General features: G+C 34.7%; 1 protein-coding gene across 3 annotated transcripts; it reads left to right on the top strand.

Annotated features, from left to right (window-relative positions):
* Positions 1 to 4,257: 4,257 nt before the first annotated feature.
* LOC134533808 (ribosomal RNA-processing protein 8) lies at positions 4,258 to 21,610 on the top strand. 3 transcript variants are annotated; one of them, XM_063371483.1, is made up of 5 exons: positions 4,258 to 4,473; positions 9,901 to 11,402; positions 15,904 to 16,065; positions 16,919 to 17,155; positions 20,225 to 21,610. In XM_063371483.1, the coding sequence occupies exons 1-5, from the start codon at positions 4,396 to 4,398 to the stop codon at positions 20,433 to 20,435; spliced, it is 2,190 nt and encodes a 729-aa protein (XP_063227553.1). In that variant the 5' UTR covers positions 4,258 to 4,395; the 3' UTR covers positions 20,436 to 21,610. The 3 variants fall into 3 exon arrangements, with proteins under 3 accessions (XP_063227553.1, XP_063227554.1, XP_063227555.1); XM_063371484.1 differs by lacking the exon at positions 20,225 to 21,610 and having other exon boundaries at positions 4,270 to 4,473; positions 16,933 to 17,118; XM_063371485.1 differs by lacking the exons at positions 4,258 to 4,473; positions 9,901 to 11,402 and having other exon boundaries at positions 15,975 to 16,065; positions 16,933 to 17,155.
* Positions 21,611 to 23,947: the final 2,337 nt, after the last annotated feature.

Genomic DNA, 23,947 nt, shown 5'->3' with positions numbered 1-23,947 from the left:
CGTCACAAGAATCTGAAGACTGTACATTTGCTGTGAGTTCCACATGTAGATTCTCGCCCTATTGCTGTCCTCCAAGTAGGCCGAGAAGTGGGCCTTGCACAGTGATGGATGCTGCGAGAGCTGCGCGCCTAGGTCCGCCGGGAATCCAGTTGGTGCGTGAAGTTCCGCGGCGAAAATCGGGCCCTTGAAGTCGGAGGAGATTCCGCTCTCGTAGCGATCTTGAAAACTAGTTCTTCGAGGCATGGTAGCAGAGGGACAGGTCCGCTCGCTCCGAATGCTAGGGCAGGAATGCCAACCAGATGAGAAGAAGAGGCCACTGATTGACCAGCATGCTCAGCCAATCACAAAAGCCCAGATCCGATTGGCCAATCCAACAGGCCAATCCGAAGAAAGGAAGGCTCTGAACAGTAGGTAACGGCTCTCTGGTGTTGGCGATTGTAACATCGACCGTAACATCGGTGATATCTTCGCCTTCGATGCGGCTGCAACCCAGAAGTCAAGCAACTTCTTTGAATACTTTTCATTATAACAGTAGGCATAAGTAATTTTGAAAGAAAAAAAAATCTAGACAAAAAAATCACTTGCCATTTAAGTACAATTATTGAGTGTGATACTGGTTTAAAATTTTAATTTTGCGAGACCCCGAAGACATGCATTTAGTAACACTAAAAAAAATAGCTAATTCTACTGGGAAATGCTCTGAACATTCACAAACTTCTTTCACGTGCAAGTTGTTGATTTAGTTTGAGCACACAGCACAGTGTTAAGACAGAGCCTGGTGTCATACAATAACCTAGCACAACTGTTTTTGGAGAAACATTTGTAAAAAGTACAATAATTTTTAATAATTTAATTTCAGCAACTACTTCCTATATTCTATCCCAAATAAAAATGCCAAAAGACACAAAATCGAATAATTATTGTAATTTTAAAACTAATATCGTAGGCATAATAGTTTACTGTGAAGTTCGGGCTAGTAATATTGTAGAATTTTAATAGCCATTAAATGTGTTTAAATTATTTTCTCTTTATATAGTTTTATATTTTATAGTATTTTAGTATTCATTTGTGGTGTCAGGAAGTTGTATGTTAATTATTAGGCGTATTTTTAATATTGATATTACTAGTTAGCATATTAAATATGCGAATAATTCATCTCACGAGCCTGTAATTTGCAGTAATGTGTGAAAAAAAAGGTTTCTTATTGTAATTTTTTTTTTTTTAATATTAAAAATGTAGCAGACGTGTACGGTATTTGAGAGTTTCACTACTATTCATATCTGGACGCATATGTTTAGCAACTCTGCTATAATCTTTATCTCCACCCTTGTTAGAATGAGAGCACAAAAACAATGAGCGTATCTGGCTTTGGTGAATAATGTAATTTTGTCTTCGTGTTTCTTCCACATATATTAGACGCAACTCCTAGTGGGGCGTGGTAAATTGTGAACACTTGCGCTGGGTAAGAGAATTGCTCACAATATTATGTAAATTGTGTCTGATGACTTCAGATAATAATTAGTTACTATTAATTAGAATCTCTGTCATTACAAAGAATCACTTTCATAAAAAAAAACATTTACAATTGTTTCCACAATGTAAACATTACACTTCAACTGAAGTTTTGGGCTTCTAACCAATATAGCGCAACAATGGCTGAAGGAAAAAAGGCTTCACACACTTACCACATTTATTCATGCATACATGGTCACCCCTGCAAATAGACTCTATGGTAAGCACATGACAGTTTCGATCATTTTGGTCGAAATCGTTGACTTACTGAAAGAGTGCATTAATTTCAGAGATAAGTAAATTGACCGGATGGAACATAAACACATCGTTTAGATGAGAGGTTTGAAGTCAAGAGGGGAAAGGTGAGGGGAATGTCCGCCATATTGCTTACTGTGACGCCGCCTGTCGGTGCTCCCTCTGAGAGCACATGCCGTTATGTGTCCTCAACGCCTGAATTAGGACAAGTGTAACAAATACGCCCGCGCGTGCCAAGTAGAGTAGGGTAGGGCAGTGCATCGAATGGCGTGACACTAGTCACGGCCGGCTATGTTGTGCGAGCGCCCGGCCGGGTGTGGCAATGCGCAATCTAAACATAGTGCACATGCAATTACACTTAATAGGATTAACTAAAACTTTTCATGTATTTAATTTTCATGAATAATTATTACGTGTTGATTGATATGCTTTTGTGTCACAAAACTGGCCGTCACCATATTCCCGCGCTCCATAACTTTCCGCGGGAAATCGAGCCCTCCCTGGCCGGTTTGCCAAGGAGAGCCCTCAGTCACCATCTAGCACTCACCAGGGCCGGCAGCTCCGCGCACATGGAGCCTTCAACCTTCGCGCGAAAACCAGCATGTAGCTTCCACAGGCAATTTCTTGTAATCCATTTTCATCCGCTCCATGGCCGGTCCTAAATCGACCGTGCGATGTGTCGTGCGGTTCTTTATTAAGTGTGTGTGGCTCAACCATGAGTCGTTTAGCGTATTACGTAATTTCTATCGTTTTGGGCAGCACGCCGATGTGCCTGCGCTTCACGCCATAATCCCTCCGTAAGGAGAATTGAACTTTGCCCACGCGGGGTGGTGTTGTGCCAAACACGAACAGTAACTTACTAACGATTCAGTTCCTGGGACGTGCCGCGGTCGCGAGTGAGTTTCCGTGTCCCGGTACTGTCGCATCCGCGCCCAGCATTACGTGGCTCCATGCCACCACGAGGAAGGACCCTCGGTAACTATGTTAATTTAATCTGAGTAGTGTTCCTGTATTAGATTCTTCCCACCTACGGGACAATTCCAGGTCAGACTCTTTTCTCCGGTAGCGATGTTAGTATTAGTTTTCAGCCCTCAGTCAATCACGTGCGGATAACCCCAGTGGTTCATCTAAGTCATTTATACATTAATTAATTGGAGTATTCCTTTGTTTCACCGTCCCGAGTATAATTAGCCGCAACCTCCAGATGCGCCACGTGCCTTCATCGCCTCTACGACTGCTCTCAGGGTAGCCTGCAACCCTCGGTGGGGTACTTCTAGGGAATTCCGCAATCCGTGAAACAATACTGCCATTCGAGGGCTGTGAGTGCAGATATGAAAAGGTAGACGATGATACGGCCAGTTACGTGAGAGTGCCCTGAATCAAGTGACGTAATGTACCGTGTGACATGTTAATAAATCAAGTTCTATTTACGTGTTATTTTAATCGTATGGCATCCTGGGTGGCCTAAACAGCCCGGGGAGTCCTTATCGACGCATCCCTGCCTGCAGCCATGAGGCAAAGAACCCCGCCCTCGAGTCAAAAATTCTAGTTTTCATAACTTAAATTCACTAATTTTAAAACAGGCAGCGGGGATGAAAGTTTGGTTGTTTTAGAAGTAGAATGTGTGATTTTGAACCAGTGTGACAATCTATAAAGCATGATATATTAATATATTATGGCATCGTGTGTTGCGTATGGTTGTGTGAACAGAAGTTATAGGGAAACTGAGGGCCAGTTACTGAAGGAAAAGCATAAGAAGATAACCTTTCACAGGTAAATTGTGTTTGAATAAATTTTAATGAAATACTATTTTTATCGGCTCTATTAATTGCTATCTATATGATATTTAAGATGCAATAGACAATGTCGCAATTCCGTAGGACCAAATGTAATCAGACTGTATTGAAAAAGCAGTGTTACGTATCAAATGTTAATAACTGTTGGATGGATTCATTGTTAAAGAACGAGATATTAGTGTGGGCGATGGCTCCCCTAATTGTTGGCTGGGGAGGAGGATTCAAGGTTGAAGGCATAGTTTGAATTTATGGATACGTAAACGAATAGAAAGCATTCAGATAACTAATAGTCGATTAGGTTAAGAAAGCTACATTATAAATACCTACTTTACAAAATTGTGGATGGTTGGTTATGTTAGGTTAGTATAGCTACATTAAAAATACTGTAAATCATTTTAATGGTTGTTAAGGAATTTCTAACCTAACAAACCATTCGGATTATCTCCCAATTTTTTTACTGTAGCTATACTAACCTAATTAACCGCCCAAAATAATTATTTTAATGATTTTAATTGTTTTAGAAGTACAACAACACGTGTGTGTTTGTTTGTTGTTTAAAACAGCTGTTCATGTAAACAATTTCTCAGCTACATAGGCGCCATACTGCTTAGTGAATGCCAGCTTCAAGAAGTATGTTCCATCTGGTCCATTTACTTATCTCTGATTAATTTCAATAAAAAAAATAATAATTTCTAACAAATGAATGGTTAAATTTGAAAACTAAAACAAAGCAGACAATAAGCACGTGTTTGAAATTGAAATGTATGCGTAATTGTAAGAGTGATATGGACGTAATTTTATTTAAATAAAATAAATTTTAGTCAGCATTAAAATGGCTGGTATTTTTGAAGCACCTAAGTGGGATGTTGACGCTTCTAGTGAAAATTTAAACAGAAAAGTGTTTGGACAGGTACGCTGCGGTAGTTGTTTTATATTTCCTTTACGTTTATATATTCAATTTGTATTGAAACCCCATATTATTTTTTTTTTGTTCTCTATTCTTGTTTGTTTATAGACAGAATTGTTAATAAACTTTCACGAATCCAGTAGGTTAAGTGCATATTTATAGTGGCTTTATGTAAGAACCATCATAGAGTGAATATACAATTGAAAGATTAAACCAAACTTGCTAAAATGTTTTTGAAAAACTCTTAATATAATTATAAATAGGCATTAACTGAAAAAAAAAAAACACTGGTGGTACAGAAACCAAGCAACGTGAAACAGCCCTAAGGCTGGGTTTATAAACTACGCAGTGTAACGTAATGATGACACAACGCAACATGTAATCAACGCAAGAAAATCACAGACATTATAAAGCTTGCAAGTTGCAGTCCCTCGAACTTGAAATGTAAAACAGTACAAAGAATTTATTCCACAGGCATCTTTTGATGTATGTTTATCATGAAAAACATTAAACTGTCAAATATTTTATTTAAAAAATATTTTTCAAACTGCAAATGTTTAACAAGCAAAGAACAAGTTAAAGAACATCAGTATTAGCCATCTATGCACATAGTGGTAGCTGCTTGAAAAGTTTTCCGAATACTTCACTTAAAATTTGGGAGGCATAAATGCCAGCTGAAATGAAAGAAGTCGAAAGTTGGCAGGTGCTTGCGTTGCATTTTTGCGGATGTTTTAAAACGTTGTTCTTCAACTATTTGTGCTTTGGGTTTCTTGCTTAGTTTATAAATCTGGCCTAAAACTAGGAGGTGATTTTTGATTTTAAGACCTTTTTGTAAAATGAACTAAAATCCCAAAAATTATGGTTTAAGTTGTTTACTGGTTTAGGTAATTCTGAAGAGTAGCAGCTTCTGGGAAATAAAGTGAATAATGACTTAAGCGGAAGGTGGATTCGGCTAGGTCAGCTACATTTAAAACAATGTATGTTTAAATTTGTTACTTCTTTATGTTACAAAATTGAGTTTTTTTTATCCCCACTGAATTTTGTAAAACTTGGTAGTTGTGAGGTCTTTGAAGTCAAGGAATATTGTGTTATCTATTGAATGAAAAACTAGTAAATATTGATGTAAAATTATTAATATTGTTGTCAATCAGTTCTTACATCTGTTTTAATAATTTTAAATTATTTATACCACACAATATCCGTGGACTCAAATTGCCCTCCCCATAATTGGTCCAAAATAATTAACATTTATGTTCCTTAAGTGTCATGTTTCTTGCAAATAAAAACATGAGAAAAGATGTTCAGTTGTCATGCATGCAGTGTTAGTGCTCAAGCCAGGGGCAAATTGAAGGGGTATGGTTGGCTTTATTACGCTAAGAAAATGTGTTCGAAGTAGATATGTTATAAAAGTATCAACACACAGTAAGTAGTATCGTATATTAAAACCACATGTAATGCTCAGATAAAACTAATGTGTAACAGTTATATTTAATTAAATTGTCACACAGTACTTACATTCTGATATGTCTTACATAGTTCCAAGGTGCCTAGTACATAATGGCTTCACTGCTGAGCACCAAAGAGTTTGAAGTTGCTTGCTATGATACACTTTATGCACTTACTGTCCTTAAAAGCTAACATTCAGGCTGTGTTGTTTGACTTGATGGTGCTCTAAAATGAGACTGCTGGTGGTAGTATAACCATGGTGTTAGTTTATCTGATTGTGTAAGCTCAGCCGTTGGTATTAGTGTCACAGTCCCAGTTGTATTTTAGACAAATCCTTCAAAGCAGCAGTATACTCCCCCCTCCTTCCCATCCATTGTTAGGAAAAAATTTGCAAAATATCAGTTAAGGCAATATGATATGTGGGTGATGCAAGGTGAGTGGTTACATACGTACAATTTCAACTAGATGTGATAAGCTGTGTTGCCAATGGCTACTCATGTATGCCCGTGTCTGTGCGTTAGTCTCATTAGTTTTTTTTATTATTATTACGATTTCCTTCTCCCCTTCCTGCGAATAAAATATTGTGTATCTGTCACTGCTTCAAAGTGTGGGCAGTGTAGTTACTGGGTTCGTATGCTTCCTTAATGTTCTTAAGAAGTCCTTAATTTGTCTGTAATTGAATAAGTGCCCTTTTAAGTGCTTAGATTCAACTAAAAATTCTTAAAAAAACTCCCAAATAAATATTGTTAGCATGAAATAAATTGATAAATGCTGGTATTTTAATGTTATTTTTTTTCTGACTTGACAATAAATAATGCTTTGTGCATGCACATTACAGTTACCAAATTTTGGGCCACTTGATTAGATTTTTACATACGTAAAATGTTTTGAATTCCTTTTTCGTTCTTTGTATATCACCTTTAAATTGAAAATGTGTATATTACTGTCTTACTTTGTACTTTTAAAGTAAATGTGATTAGTGATCAAATTAAATGTTGGGGCTACAAAAATGTAAGTTGGAAACTATGCTTGGGTTACCTAGATATGTGTTCCAGAGATAATACTGGACAATAGAGGCGTATCTGTAAGAATGAAACTAACCAACACATTTTTTTTTTTTTTATTTACTATTTAACATTGTTACTTTGTTGAGGTATTTTGTGGTATGACAAATATATTTTCTACCTCAAGGCAATGAAGTAAAGGGGTCCTTAAAAATTCCTTAATTTTTGATTGCACGAGAGGGTGCGACCATGGATTTGGTGCAGACATTGACAGGATTTCCTAGCAATTGATGATACCAGACATGTACCTGTCCAATGACCCACCATAGCTGCTCTAGGATATTCCGCTAGGGTTACTTAATGGCTATTGTTATTACTGACATTCCTATGTGTCATTTAGTGCTGGCTAAGGTCTTCAGGCATGTCAATATATTCCAGAATATGGATAAAATTTTGAAGACGTCTTAATTTCTTAGTGGGTATCTTATCTTAAAGAACACTTACACTACAAGGGCAAGGGTGTATCTGTGAGGCGTTTGTTTTTACAGATTTTTATGTCATGTTATTTGCTGTTGTTATGAGAATAACTCTCAGCACAGCATTGAAACATCACTTGACTTTTTAGTAATTTTTCTTTAAACCTGTTTGACTTTGTTAGCCAGTCCATTGAATCATGTGTATTGCCTCTTTATTGGGTCAACTACACATAAGTTTCTAAGGTATGATATAGCTAAATGATGTTATTAAAATATTTTCTACTTCAATAGAACCATTTTATGATATAAGTCAGAAGTAGACAAAACACATGACTCATAGTCACAACTAATATTAATCCAATTCCGTGACCCTTTCAGGAAAACAACTGATCAATCCTTTCCTCCCTAAAATTCTCGAAATCAACCTTTGTAGCATTACTCCCTATGACATTATGGTAATATAGGAACCTGTTAATAAATAAGCATTAAATGGACTTAGATATCATTCTCATTCATGAAATTCAAAAATTTTCACATAGAAGAAACTCGCGGACCAATTTCTCTGCACCTGTCTGAAAGTCGCTGTTGGCCGCTAGAATATTTTTACTGTGTTAATTAAATTAATGTAACTACATTAAACATCATAAGTAATAATAATTAACATATTAACTCTTGAGTTTCCATATTAATAAAATTTAAATTTTCACTTGTTACTAATGAGGGGTCTAGTGAGGGAGTAGCATCTGAAGTATGAGAGGACACACTGACCCAACGGGAGACTCCCGCTCAGGGCTTGACGTCGCCCATGTGGCCGCTTGTCGCAGTCTCCGTAATGTGATGTTACGAGCACTGAAACATGGCATTGTGGGCTCTCAGGTGTCACACGCCCCTTCATGGTTGAGTAATATACTGTATTTCAGTATTTATTGCAGTGTCTTTACGGATCATAGACAGATTGTCTTAGGTCACGAAAGTCCTGAAAAAGTAAGGAAACTGAAGGACTGGTCATAAAATTCACAAAAAAAAAAAGTCCTAAATAACATTACATTTTTTGTAAGTCTAGAAAATTTAATTTTCAGAAGCTTTTCACTAACTTGCGTTTTGTTTTTTGATGCCTTGCTTAAGTTTATAATGGCACTGTAAATGTAAATAGTTAGTGTCCACTTGTATCATGTGGAAATTGTCTCAATAATATTTTAGGTTTTTAATTTACAAATTGTTACCTTCTTACGAATAGTAGATCAATTTTGTATTATAATTCATAATGTTTAATTTTACTTATAATTTAAGTTTTTTAAAAATAAAACCTTTTATTAATAAAAAAAAAGTTTTATAAGTTACTGAAAAAGTCATGAAATTGATTCATCAGAGATTTGTAGACACTATGTTAGATTACACATTTAAAGTACACATTTACAGAGCATCCAAACTGGTCAAGAGCCTGTCTGCTCGGTATTCGTTTAAAGTGAGGCAACGTGGTCGGGCCATCTGTCCTATCTCTGTCGTTACGTGTGGAAGTCGGGATAGGCTGCACTGGGAGGTACCAGGTCAGCATGTTCGTGCCCTGCAAGAAGACAGTTAAAAGAGTTCTTTTAAACTGTGCTACATATTACAGAAAAGCAGTACATTATGAAATTAATTACAAAAATTATTTAAGTGTAAATTTAATAAAAAAAAATACACCATTAAATTGAGCTATGTTGGGTTTTTAAAAGTTTAAACGCCTTAGAAATTTTCAGCACTCTCGAAGGCATTCAGGTTTTGAAAGTGGCGTAAATATGAATTAGATTCAGTATAATTTAAAGATTTACATGTTTGCTGAAAATAAATAGCTTAAAACAATACTACAAATGGTTCTTATGCCTTAAAGGTTGCGGGGCTCTTACACTGCTGCTAACCCTTGGGGGTTACCGGTACACTGTCCAAACGGCAACTCATGCTCACACATGTGTGTAGTGCTCACACACTAATCCTCGGACACTGCGCATCGGTCCTAAGGAAAAGCATGGACAGTGTCAATCTTTTGAAATTTCCATTAGTATTACAAGCTACATTCAAAATATATTTTTTTCTTTAATGGTCTTTCTTGCAACAACTTAGTACATCTTTTTCTGTTTTGCCTTTGAAAATTAAAAATTTCTCAGTTGGCATCCATTGGTTCTCTAACTTTGTGGCAGTCACCTATTAAATCTTTACTTTTTTTTAGTAAAAATATGTAAAAGTTCATTGCTATGAATTGCTTTGGTACTCATGTGCTACACACACGTACATCAGAATTAAGTATCCAAGCCATTGTTTTGAACACCCATCTACATTTTTTTTATTTATTGAAAGACCATTACTCTTCTAAACTAATTTTAGGCAAGTTTTGAGTTAGCCGACTGATCTGTAAATTCAGTTATTTTTATGTTATATATGTTCTTACATTTTTGAACACAAGTAGTGTGGTTGTGGTATGCATATTGAGTACAATTTTAAAAAAAAAAATTTTTTTTTTATTTCAGGATTCAAGGAAGCTTTCAAAAAATAGAGAAAAAAGAAAAAAGAAGGGAGGTATATCACAAAATATCAACAAAGTATTTCCACACAGTGCAGAGCAGTTTCAAACCTCATACTCTGCATCTAAAAACATAAATGATAAAGTCAAGCATAAAACATTTGGACTCGTGAAAAATAAACCAGAAAAACAAACTGATCAGGTTATTGACATAAAGCAGCAAAGCAACAAAAGAAAGAAAAAATTGAGGAAAAAGCGAAAAGTTGGTGATAGTTATGTACATATTAATTCTGAAAATGTAAAAGAAACGTCAAAAAATCAGCTTCAGCTTCCGAAAAACATAGTGCAAAGATCTGGAAAAAAAATTAACATCAGTGCAAGTGAAATATTTCCGAAAACAAATAGTCTGAATGCTTTAAAAAGAAAAATGTGTGCTGTTTCAGCTGAATTCGAAAGTGACCTAGTGCCAGCTAAAAAACAAATGGTTGGAAAATCAGATGAATTTGATTTGAGAAGTAAAAAAAGAAAAAATAAATTTCAGAAAACATTTAAAAGAAATGTGACAGCGACCACACACACTAATTCTTCGCAAAAAGTTAAACTAGGACTTTCACAAAAGGATTTGAAGGGAATTGTGAATAAAGCATTTAGTGCAAATTCAAGTATGCATGGTGATTCAGTTAATTGTAATGACCAAGTGTCTAAAAAAAAGAAGCACAAGCGGGATTCACGGAAACAGAAGGATTTGAAGGGAATTGTGAATGAAGGATTTAGTGCAAATTTAAGTGTGCATGCTGATTCAGTGAATTATAATGACCATGTGTCTAAAAAAAAGAAGTGCAAGCGGGATTCATGGAATCAGAAGGATTCCAAGGGAATTGTAAATGAAGCATTTAGTGTAGAGTCAAGTTTACAAGAAGATTCATTTGATCCTAACCATGATGTACCTAGTGAAATTAAAGCCAAGAAATATCCACAGAAAAAAAACTCAATAGGAATTGTGAATGAAGCATTTAGTGCTGAATCAAGTTTTCAAAGTGATAATACATTTCAGTATAGCCTTCAAATGCCTAAGCAAGAGAAAGGCAAGAAATATCAACAAAAGCAGAACTCTGGGGGAATTGTGAATGAAGCATTTAGTGCAAACTCAAGTATACGTGATGATTCATTTGATGGCCGAGTGCCCAAGAAAAAGAAACCCACTCGAAATCTAGAGGAACAGAAGAATTCCAAAGGCATTGCAAATGATGTATTCAGTGCTGAATCAAGTTTACAAGATGACACAACTTCTCGCACTCATCAAATCCTCGAACAATCGAAAGCCAAGCGAGACCTTCAGATTGAAAAATCCAAGGGGAAAACGAATGAAGAATTCAGAGAACACCAGCTTTCACAAGAGGAATCGAAACCCGTGAATTGTATTGTAGATAATCCAAAGTCAAAAAAGAGGCTACGTGTGGCTTCACTAAGAGAACGGATGATGGCAAAACTGAAGGCGTCTAGATTCAGGTCAGTATTTCTGTGTTTGCATGCCGGTAGTTCTTATGCTGTTTGTACATAAGCTGAAATGAGGAGGCACACAGCTCGTACCGTTGGTTGGGATTTTTTTTTGGGACAAAGAAGGGTACGTGCAGTAATGTTTTCATTTATGTACATAATGGTGGAAGGGATATGGGAAGTCCATGTTCATGTATCTGTATGAAAGTGCAGAGACAACATTTTCTACAGATGTGCTGATGCCAGCAAAAATTTGCATCATCAATTACTGAGAAGTATTCCTTCAGTATGTTTTCTGTATCCTATGGCTAAATGAAAATAATGTTTAAGAAAATAAGAGATTTGGGTAGAAACATGTGGGGTAGTTAACTTTAGGGTTAATTTTTTGTAAATAAAAACTAAAATTTTCATGCTTAATTCATTACTAAAAATTGTTGATTTTAAATTCCTTTATAATTTGGTTTATTTCAGCTCTACTTTGTTGACACATTTTATTATTGTCTTCAAATAAAGTCTTTTGCACGTTTAAGTACATTAATTCTGTAAAGATGTTGATAAAGATTTGGAAAAACAAAATGCTAAATATGAAAGGATACTTAGGTTTGTTGATTTGCTACCTTATTATTTTTGCAAGTGATATAAAAATATTGACTAACATCAAAGAAATATGTAAGTGTACTACATTTTTTGAATTGTATTTGTGTGTCTCTCTTTAAATGACTTTTTTAAGTGAAACTTCTAATGCGACTTCCAACAAGGTTGCGTTAAACGTTTAACGCTACCATGGAGGGGGTATGAAAGCACTGTTGCGTTAAACATTCAACGTTCCTGGGGAGAGGGAATAGAAAGAAAGAGAGTGAATGCATGGCACTTGAACGCATGCGTGTTGTATACCTGTTACAGGCCAGCGCGAGCATAGCAACGAGTAGCGTCCAATATTCCAAGCACATGCGCGTGGTATTCTTGCTATGCAGCGAAGTAAACAGTGTGAGCTTCGTGAAATTAGCTGAAATATGTACTTGTTCTATTTTATTGTTCAATTTTAATTTATAATATTCATTATTTCATTTACTTGTTTTTTTAGTTTGATTTGATACAATATGATTTCACTAAAAATCAATTTCTACCCCTTCCTATTTTCATTTCCACATTACGAAGGTTCACTTCTTCCGCGCGGAGGGACTCCACGCACTATTTTTTTTATACTTGTACTGGACATTAAATGTGACTTGCATATGCTAGTAAGTGGTATAATATATAATTTCTAACTTTCAATCTTAAATATTCTCTGCCACTGCCATCTCTGTTCACAATTTCAATTAAGATATAGCAGTATAGAAAAGCTATTATGTGTCTCATAGAGCTGCAGCAATTTATATCAATTAAAGACTACATTTATTTACGTACTCAATGCAATTTCAATTAGTCACAAACTCATAAAACTGCAAAATGTTAGTCCATTCGGGGCAGGGAATGGCAGCTTCGACAGATTTTCTTGGATTTGTCATTATATTAATAGGTAGGTGAGTATGTGTAGTACCTATCTATATATATAAAAATTTAGCTTCCGTATGTATTTGGCCGCAAAACTCGGAAAGTATACGATGGTTTGGATTGAAATTTTTACAGAACATTGCATCTTAACAGAAGAGTGTTTATATGAAATAAAAGTTTGGGAAAATCCACCGGAAAAGTCGGAAAAAAAAGTTTCTATAACTAAATATCATGGTCACCCAACTTAGTTGTGACCACGCTCGACGATGCTGTACCATATTGTCGAAGTTCAAGCACATCAGGCTACTCGACCATTGTGCCTTGACGACTATAATTTACACAAATATGTATATATATATATTTCAAGAAAGAATAAAAAACTTTATTTAATTTGAAAGTATATTCTTTCGACTCTATTGATAAAAATACGTTTAAATTAAAAAATATTCAAATTTTTGGAGCACAGTAAAAAAAATGCATTTAACCACGAATATGCGAGTTAAACTTCAGAACGATCCAACAGCAGTCATATTTTCAAGACAATTAATTGAAGTTGGTAACGGCACTGTACCTACAAATCCAGAAAAGGAAAAATCAGCTTATCATCTGATTTATGCAACATCGTAGATTCAAAAGAGGAATTAGTAGACAAGGTATTCCAAAACATCGAAACAAAATTCAAAAATCATGCATGGTTGAGCGAAAGAGCCATTCTAGCGGCTAAAAATGTTGACGTACACGATATGAACAATAGTATTATAAACAGAATCGAAGGTGAAACAATGACATACAAATCTATTGATTCAGTAGTGCACCAAAATGAAGCAGTGAACTTTCCAACGGAATTTCTCAATTCACTCGATGTTCCAGGATTACCACCACATATTTTGAATTTGAAAATTGGTGTGCCAATTATATTGCTTCGAAATATCTGTCAGCCTAAATTATGTAATGGTACACGATTAGTAGTTAAAAAATTAATGGATAATCTTATTGAAGCAACAATTTTGATTGGACTTCATAAAGGTGAAGACGTATTACTTCCACGAATGCCACTTATTCCGACAGATATGGCATTCGAGTTCAAACGACTTCAATTTCCAATACGCCTTGCGTTCGCTATGACCATCAATAAAGCACAAGGACAATCTTTGCAAGTGTGCGGTTTGAATTTAGAAAATGAATGCTTCTCTCATGGAAAGTTATATGTCGGGTGCTCCAGAGTCGGTAAACCATCTGATCTATATGTTTATGCAAAAAATGGGAAAACAAGGAATGTAGTCCTTCCATTAGCTTTACAATAAAAATATTTAAGCTAAACACATTTTTATTTCTTCTATTACATTCCACAGCCATGCACAGTAAAATATTAAATTAAACAATGAATTAATATTAAACTGTGCCACAGCAAAGCGTGGCCGGGTTTAGCTAGTATTTGATATTATTGCTGGGTCTATCTCTACAAGAAACAAATAGGTACATAAAGGTAGGAAGCACTAAGAAAAGTCATAATTAGTTGTTTATATGGCAGACTTACCGACAAATCAACCCTTTTAAAAAAAAAATTTTATTATTATCTTTTTTTAAAACTTCCTTTTAGTCGAGATTTTTCAGATATTTTTTTTAATCCCTTTTCTATTATGTTTACATCTGTCGTGGGTTTTTAAAAACTTTTAATTTTGCTTTTTTATTTTAAACTTTTTAGAGAATTCCTAAGTTACTGTCTAGATATCTGTCCTTCTGTATGTTGGGTGTCTTACAAAATACTATAGCCTACCTCTACATTTTACCCCCATACTGCTGCATTTTATGGGGATTTTTTTATTGTACCCCTATGCGACCAACACTGTTTTGTTGAGAGTGATGTTTTGAATAGCAATATCTTTTAAGATAATGCAAACTGTAACTGTTTTATATTTTCATGTAAGAATAAATAATTTAATGAACAACTGATATGCCAATTCACTGATTCTGAACCGATACAGTAGAAAACACATTTTGTTTTAAAATTTTCATAATTTTACTAGGTTACCCAAAATAACTCATTCTAAGAAAAGCATATAATGCAAATGCACATGTATTTTAGTTTATAAATGGGACATAACCTCTTCTTTTTTTTTAACTCGTTTTTAGCTTGTTTTCCTTTGTTTGTTCACGACTGTTAGTTGCTTATTTAAACATGAATTTACTGATGGAGTGGTTTCTGAAGATTTTCTTCTGCTATATAATCAGACCCTCAGCAGTTCATATACAGAAGCAAGAAGAAAAATGTTATTACAGCACCCTCTGGCGAGTTAACACCATAAAACCTATCTAAGAACCATCACAGAAGAATCACAAACCTTTTACAGAAAACAGTATCTAAACTGGTCAAACTGTTTTGGAGATAAATGGGAACATTTGTTTTTTGCACACACAAACAACATCTCACCCTAAATGCATACATTACACCTTCTTCGTTCCATCGTCAGTAAAAATAAATCGAAACGTACCTGTTTTCACTGCCTTAAAAACTGATTTGTAAAAACAAAACAAAATGCAATACCTACTCTACATGCCAGTTGTTTTTCTTGCTTAGTAACCACTAGTTCTAATTGAATCACTCCCCTATCAAACTAACTGGCCATTCAAATAGTAAGTAACTGTCCCAGCCAATAACCAAGATCTAAGTTCCGGGGTTACTCTCTCATCATCAGTGAGAGTCTAGGCAGATAAAGGACAGGCTATTTGTGCTTTGTTTTGCAGTGTGAAGAGAGATGTAATGATTTGTAGTTTTCGAGTAAACGTTTTTCTTTAAAATTACTGAAAATACATCATTATTTTTAGTCATTTAAATTCTTGTTTTGAATTGTATGTAATTACTTTCTAAAAGAATGTCCAAAACAAAATAATGATATTACATGTTTTAAGTTTTTTAATTTTTTAAGTATTAGTCACATATGCTAAAAATATGCTCAAGTTAACTCAATCATACTGATCAGAATACAACTGTGTTTGGTGATATGTATATTTATTTTAGGTATCTGAATGAACAGATATATACGTCTGAAAGTACTGAGATTCACAAGTATTTTGCAAATGACAAAAATGCATTTAAAGCATACCATGAAGCCTTCCAGAATCAGGTTACTCAGTGGCCCTTAAATCCTCTCGACAGAATCATCAATGCATTGAAAAAAAAGTAAGTAGTACACCATTCATTGTGCATGAGGTTGATAGATTGTATTTCATCTTCAAATTAGTGTTACCTTAACCCCTTCAGTCTACTTGAATGTGTGGGTTAAGGTATAACTATATTCTAGTGGACATAATTTATATGGCTATTAAAAGTATGTTTTATTGTACTTTAATTATAAAATATTAATATAATAATATAATTATAACATAAAATTATTACCATGTAAAAATTTCAAAAAATTATTTATTTAAAATTTAATAAATTAATTCTCTACTGCTTTTGAACTGAAAAAAAAAAAACCTTTTCAATATAAATAAACAATTATTGTTAACTTTCAACAATTTTGCATAAGTCTGTTTTGTAAAAAGTAGACTCAAAAGTTATCAGATTCCATAGACTTGTCAGATAGTTACAGATGGAAAACATTGCAGCATAAACTGTACAGTCCAGGGAACGTACGCAGAATTTAATTTCAATGTAATTCACTTTTTGCTTTCAAATTCTTTTTTTTGAAGGGAATGATATATTTTTTTTTGGGTGGGGGGATGAGGTATATCCGCCTGCTGAATATTAAAGAATATGATAAATTTTTGTTGACCTTTTGCTTCAAGGAAAACTTCTTTTAATAAGTCTGGGTCCTGCCAGATTTATTCTTTGTTTTGATAGTTTGCTATTTGGTGTAGAATAATTCAAGGCATGTCTAATTATGCTACGGCCAGTTTCAAAATCATTACTAACCCTAAAGATTTTGCAGACTTGCATGTTGCCAAATGAATGTGTGAATTTTTCCAGTCCCCACTGATAAAATAGCAGTGTTCTGAGTTTTGTAACGTACATGTGTATGTGTGTGTAACAGGCCAGAGACTTTAGTGATTGCAGACTTGGGTTGTGGCGATGCGCGCCTAGCCCGCTCTCTCTCGAATGTGGTGCACTCCTTCGACGTTGCGGCTCTGTCTGAGGAAGTGACGGTGTGCGACATGGCCCACACCCCGCTGAAGGGCGACAGCGTGGACGTGGTGGTCTTCTGCTTGTCGCTGATGAGCACCAACCTCTCCGACTACCTTCTGGAGGCCAACCGCATCCTGAAAGTCGGGTGACTATCCACTCTCGTAGTCCGGCAACACGTGCAGGATGGCTGGCAAAACTGTGATCAAAAATGTCCCAACTTTTGACTTGACAACGTCTAATAAATCGATGAACGCTGGCTGCACGCACGAAAAAGTGTCCCGTTAGGCACGTTGTCCCGTTATGCTGTGTCCCGTTACGCTCATTGTACGCTTCCACTCAATTGGAACAACCATCGATTTGACGTTTTCGAGGCACATTAAACTTGAAACACTCCCATTAATTTCCTACTTTTCCTATCATCGCCCTATCCTTAACCGAATAACACAGATTGGAAGAAGTTAAATAGCAAACATGTATAAAAGTTATAGTTAAAATAATCTCTTCGTTAAAGTAATAAACATACATATTTGAATTAATGAGTGCAAATAAAAGTAAATTTATCAATTAAATTGTAGATTTCATTTCACTCCTTCTTTGTATCCATGCAAAATAGTGATAATTCAATAAAAATTATTCAATTTTATTCATAAAAGTATGCAATCATTTCATCAATGTTTTGTTATGACGTTGTCACGTTAAACTATCGTCCGTAAACCGACTTCACAGACAACCAATTTTTTTTCTAATTTTTCGAGACTTGGAAAGGCAACTGATATTAGCTAGTTGCTAATAACTATCAAAAATTCAAATTCAGTATCGCGACTCATGGGCATACCACACTTTACAGGCATCTGTCGATTATTTTATCACAATACATTTGATAGAACTGAAGTCAGTGTGTGTGGTCAAAGTGCTAATATTCTTACAACCAAAAATGAATGGGAGGAAACTCATTGCAACACAGATACAGATTGAAAAGGGGGAACTGGTACAAATCAAAATAAATCTCTGCTCTAACTGTAACCTTATCATTAAAACAAACTCCCTGACTACCTCAGAAATTCCGTGCCTTTTTCCTATTTGTACCATAACACAATTTATTATTTCTCATATAACTTGACTATCTTAGACTCGAGAGCAATGATTAAACAAGAATATTAACAGCATCACATTAATCAGCAAAATTATGTTTGTTGTAATAGGTCAAAGTACTGTAGTTCTTTGAGGGGAAAAGCAACATATATGTGCAAATAAGGTAAACAAAACAAAACCAATATCATGAAATTATTTATACTTAGGTCCTTGTTGAAAACATACAATAAATTAGATAGTTTTAGTAATAATGAACATACACATCATTTACTGTAAAAGTGTATGACTAAAAAGATCTCTTTTAAACATAAGTTATTTTCAGTGTAATAAATTTACAATATAACCTTTATACACATAAAACAATAATTATTTGATGGCTAAATAGCCAAATTACTACTTTTATATATAAAATAGGTTGTACACACTAAAAATAGCAATAGTTCATTCAATTTAGGTCAGTTTATAAGTCTTAGAAAATAATAACACACTGTTAATAGTTTAATGATATTTTTAAATAATGGGGTTCGTTTCGGCTAGCTGAGGCTCAGTAGGACCAATGAGTGTGTGTATGAACCAAAAATTACAGATAATGTTCATTTTCAAAATTGGTTGTTTCACTCATAAAATTTACGTGTCAGATAAGTCTTATTGCTGATAGTCATGTTTTAACAGCGTTTTATGATCATGAGAGACTCGTACACAAGCAATATTGTTTATTTAATTAGTGCAACGTATGTGGATAAGTTAGGCGAAATGTGCAGAACAGTGTACCCATGTAAATTGCCGCTTACTTCACAGTATCGCAGATAATCACCATGTTGTATAAATCAAAAAAACTTAACTTCACTAAAATGCTTCACTATCATTTCTAATAGTCGAAATCCTTATTTGCACATAAAATTCAATGGATTCAACACCACACAATACCATAGCACTACTCCATATCGGATGCTAAAATATTTATTCTTGATAATTTAAAATGTAGATAATTTAAAATGTTCTTAAACTAACAAAATGCTACTTCTTCATTGGCTGGAAAGCTGTGAGTTTAAACGTTTTCCCAAATCAGTATAACAATAGAAAATGTCAAAAAAGATGATAAGTGTAAAATAACACATATTTAAAATAAAAGCATAATTAAAGTGTTACATTACATTGCGTTGACATTCGAAAAACAACAGTCATAGAGTTATCGGTTTTGTAGATATGAATTACATTTCAAAGAAAAATACTGTTTATAAAGTCATAATTAATAAATGCAGGAAATAAAAATAATTAATTAACATCTGTGCTAACACTTTTTTTCGTACATATTGCTGAAAATCCCCTATTTCAGTTTTTCCTGTTGCTAACCACCCTGTTCTATTTTCAGATGCGAGTGGGAGAACTTTCTAGATAAGATAACACCGCATATTTTCTTGGAAAATTATCCTTTCTTCCATTGCTAACATAGATTAATATAATTTAATATAGTTTTATATAAACATTATACAGTAATTTATTTTCTTCTAACTGGTAGGTACTGTAGAAACCAAAATTTTTTGTTACTATCAGTTGGTAGAGAGTACTTGGGATACTACACAACTCTTAAATGTTAAGTAAACCATTATGCGTTGTAAAGAAAGACCAACTGTATATTTTATTTGTTTCTGTTTGATAAAAAAGTTGTTAAAATTTGTCGGTTTCTGTAAGAGTATAGAGTATGACACGTTGGAAAAATTATCTGTTTTGCAAAATCTTTTCCCAAAAGTACTTTTCTGGAAAATTAAAATCTCTATTTACACCCCTGCATGATACTCATATAATATGGCAACAGTGCATACCAAAAACAACAATGCTAGTGGCATAAATTGTGTAATGGAAACACTAATTCAGAGTAGACAAACATTTGTCAGATTTATGCACTAATACTGAAACGGGGATAGGGAAAAACAAAGATTGGAATTGTTAAAAACCTATTAAACTATCCTCATTTGTGCATTAACATTACACATACCATAATTATTGTGGTCAAACAAATTTTAACAATGTTTTTTTCCCCTATAATTGGTTGGAGCTCTTTGTGTTAGTGAAACTTATAAATGAAATGTATCACTATTGGTATGTATTTCTTTTCTTTTAGTGGCCTGATGAAAATTGCTGAAGTAGAAAGTCGATTCGAAGATGTAAATAAATTCATACAATGTCTGAAGAAATACGGGTTCAGCAGTAAACGGAAGGATTTCTCAAACAACATGTTCTACTTCCTGGACTTTAAGAAAGACAGCAAACCAGCAAAGAGAAATACCCTGCCTCCAGTTACTTTGAAACCATGCCGCTACAAAAAACGGTGATAATGGATTTAATGATCAGACTTGTCAACTTCCAGCATCTCCAGTTGCAGTACCTAATAATTGTTGAACGATTAGGTAACGTAGTTTTTTGAGTTGCTGACTTTCTGTACCCCGGAGGTATAAATTAAATCTGTCCATTTCTTTATGAAACAATTAAAACATCAAACTATTATATTGAAAATAATATTTCCAATATCTAGTAAAGAAATCTGAAAATAAAGTTGCACCATCAAAAACTTACTCTCCTGAAAAATTGTAATTTTGAGATATGTTGTCCTTTATCTCTGGGGCACAGAAATGATTTACTCTACAATGCAAAAATTATATCTTTCCCAGTCTGTTATGGCCTAGTACAAACAGCATGAAAATGCCAGGATAAAATAACTGTGTGTGTCACAAAGGCAAATGCAGATGGCATAGTAGATGCACTAACATGCAAATGTTGATTTTAACAAGTGTCCAAAGCACTAGAGCATCTCTCTCTTACTTTTCAGTACAGTAGTGTAAATGGCTGTTTTAGCAGCATTCCATTAAAACATGTGCCTATGCTTTAACAGAGCGACAATAAATTGAAAAATAAATTAAGTTTGTTTCAAAGGCATTTGAAACCAAGATGGCAACTTATGGCAACTTTTGTCTCAGTCTGCTTAGAAGTAAAAATGACATTATGCTTTTGACAAGCTACAAATGATGCTTTATTTCCCAAATTCTCAGTTAAAATTTCCCTTCACAGCACACAATTTGTGTTTGTGTTTTTTTTTTCCCCCAAAAATTTGTAATGACTGTAGAGAAAAACAACTTTCTGAAGCATTACAAAGTTGTGTCTCAAATCATTGTGCAATGGCCTATACCTGGCAACAGTGCATGCTGAAACAAGGACTGCGCTAATGGCAGAAATCATATATTGGAAGGAGATAGTGAAAGTTAATTACACTGGATGCTGCAAAGTAAGGAAGAGGTGCTATATGCCTTCTGGTTTGTTTAGCCATACTGTAGCCAATTACACACCAAGATTGCAGTGTTAATCTCTCTTAGACTTACCTGAAGTTTTTTCTAGGAAATATGTGTTTCAGTAATTATTTATGTTGAAAGTGCATGATATTGTGCGTTACGATGAAGCTGGCTGGCTAGGAGAAGCTAGCCAGGAATAAAAGTTGCAGCTTTTTTTATTCTTATGCATTTAAGTAATTATTTTAGTTTTGAAATCAAAAAATTCCTTCTCATCAATAAGAAACTTAATTCTCTATTTTCTCAACAAAATTTTATGCATTTCACATAGACACGATTAAAAAAAAAATTTCAGTCATATCACAAGAACTGGTGAGGCTCTTGCACTAGTCATACCTCAGGGTGGCCACTCTTCTGGGATAATAAAATTCCTGGTTTTTTCAAGGGTGGTTTTTATCAATATTTGCATACAATTTGCATTTTTGTTACACAAAGCACACACAATATGATGTTTTATTGCCGTTAAACAATAGACAACTTAACTATAGGCTTAAAAATTAAATCAATGAACTTGCTTAAAACAAAACCTACCACCAACAAAAAATTTATAATCTCACGTCACAAAAATTACTTGACACCAAACGCACGTGTTTTGCCCCTCTTGCGTGGCTGGCTAATGCTGTTCTTCCCATCCATGCTACCGATATAGATTTTAACATTACAGAAATTGCAAATAGCGTTCGTCCCGCACTTTGGATCTTTCTCCACCCATTCAAACTCTTCCGTACATTTGTCATTGTATGTGGTGACCGAACTCGTTGACATTTTGATAGTCTGCTCCAATTACATGTTAGATTAAAAGATTCTAAACAACGTCCCGCACAACTAAACTTTAAAAAAAACTCGAGAAAAGTATCCGTGATACCGTGACGCAACAACATGAGCGCAAAGTAAAAACAAATATACATACAAAACTAGTGCTACCAACATGCCGTGCGAGAAATTACTACCATCCTACAACAACATTTTCAGCCAAAATGCTGTTGCTTTTGAATACAGAAACATAATAAGTATGGAAGTCTGAATTGTTAACGGTTTCTTACGTACTACAAAAGTTTTTAAATGCAATATGAACAAATTAACTTTCACAAAATAGAGCACACGAGCACACTGTCGTGCTTCGACGGGTGGTGAACGTGCTCATTTAACAGCCGTATGTTATTGTGATCGTTACTTCATAAAAAAAAATCCCGGTTCTAATAAAAATACCTGGTTGATTCCAGGTATTCCTGGTTTTTTTAAGAAATCCTGGCTATTTCCCGTATTTCCCGATTTCCCGGTTGGCTGGCCACCCTGTACCTGCCAACTTTTTAGTTTGGTCATCAAGAAAACTTTTAAATTGGGAAAATGTATCGTAAATCAAATGTGGCAAATTTTTACATGTTTATGTGCAATTATTTTCTATTTTTCTATTCCATTTGGTTTCTGCTAATTTACTAATGACATGAAGGGCATATCGATGGCCTAGAATGAAAACCTTATACAGTCAGTATTGTAAATGTACTGGGAAACTAAACCTATCCAGAATGTGCCAATTTACACAGCATGCATATGAAAAGCAAAATGATCAAGTACAAAACAAAAGCAATAGTATTCACTAAACAAGATTGCTTAAAGACATACCTTGCTATATCACATGTTTGTTACATATTTCAGTCATCTCCTGATTATCATCCTTGATGCAATTTTAAGACTTAGAATGTGCAGCAGTTGCCTTCTTTGCTTTACCTAATAAATCTGAGGTAAATCTTTGTTCATAACAAACACAATTCCTTGATTTTAACACAGAAATAGACTGCAAAGTTTTAGATGACATGGAGGACCTAAATTGGGTTCTGTTTATTTTACCATACTGAAAATGCGCTCACATTCTGAATTACTGTGGGGGATTGACAGAATTGATAGCATTTGACAGTCTGTTATACTTCAGGAAGCCATCTACTCCATGAACTCTTGATAATTATGCCCACTTGACATCAACAGTGCCTGCTTTCGTCACTTCCAACCCCGTGTGTGCAGTACTGGTGAAAAAGCTATCAATCTTCTTATTTTCTTCCTCAGAAAGCACGTTTTTCCTATGCTTAGGACACTTAACGTGTGTAGTTATGTCGGACCTACCTCCATGAGCAATACTAAAATCACACCGGCACACTGTGCAAAACACAAAAGTTTCTCCTTTTTGCGATTTCAGAATACAAAAGAATTCGTTGTTATACGCAGCACGGTAAGTCTGAATATATTTCTTGTTGGCTAGCTTACTCATGGTTCCTATCACGTAAATACAAACAAAAAAAAATGGTTGTGCAGCACTACATTGGAACTACGAACAATAGTCAGCCATTTTTGACATAATATAAGGAACAAGGAACAGACCAAGGAGGTAGGGCTGACGTCACAATAATTGTGGTCCGTTCCTCCGTTTAAGGAAGCACTTTTTCGTTGCGTTAAGTGGAAAACAAACGTAGACCAGTCCAAACCATATACAAATAACTATCTCTTGTTTT

The sequence above is a fragment of the Bacillus rossius genome, chromosome 7, assembly GCF_032445375.1.
Source record: "Bacillus rossius redtenbacheri isolate Brsri chromosome 7, Brsri_v3, whole genome shotgun sequence".
NCBI lineage: Eukaryota > Metazoa > Arthropoda > Insecta > Phasmatodea > Bacillidae > Bacillus > Bacillus rossius.
Note: the sequence above shows the minus strand (reverse complement) of the source record. Positions and strands in the feature narration are given on the sequence as shown.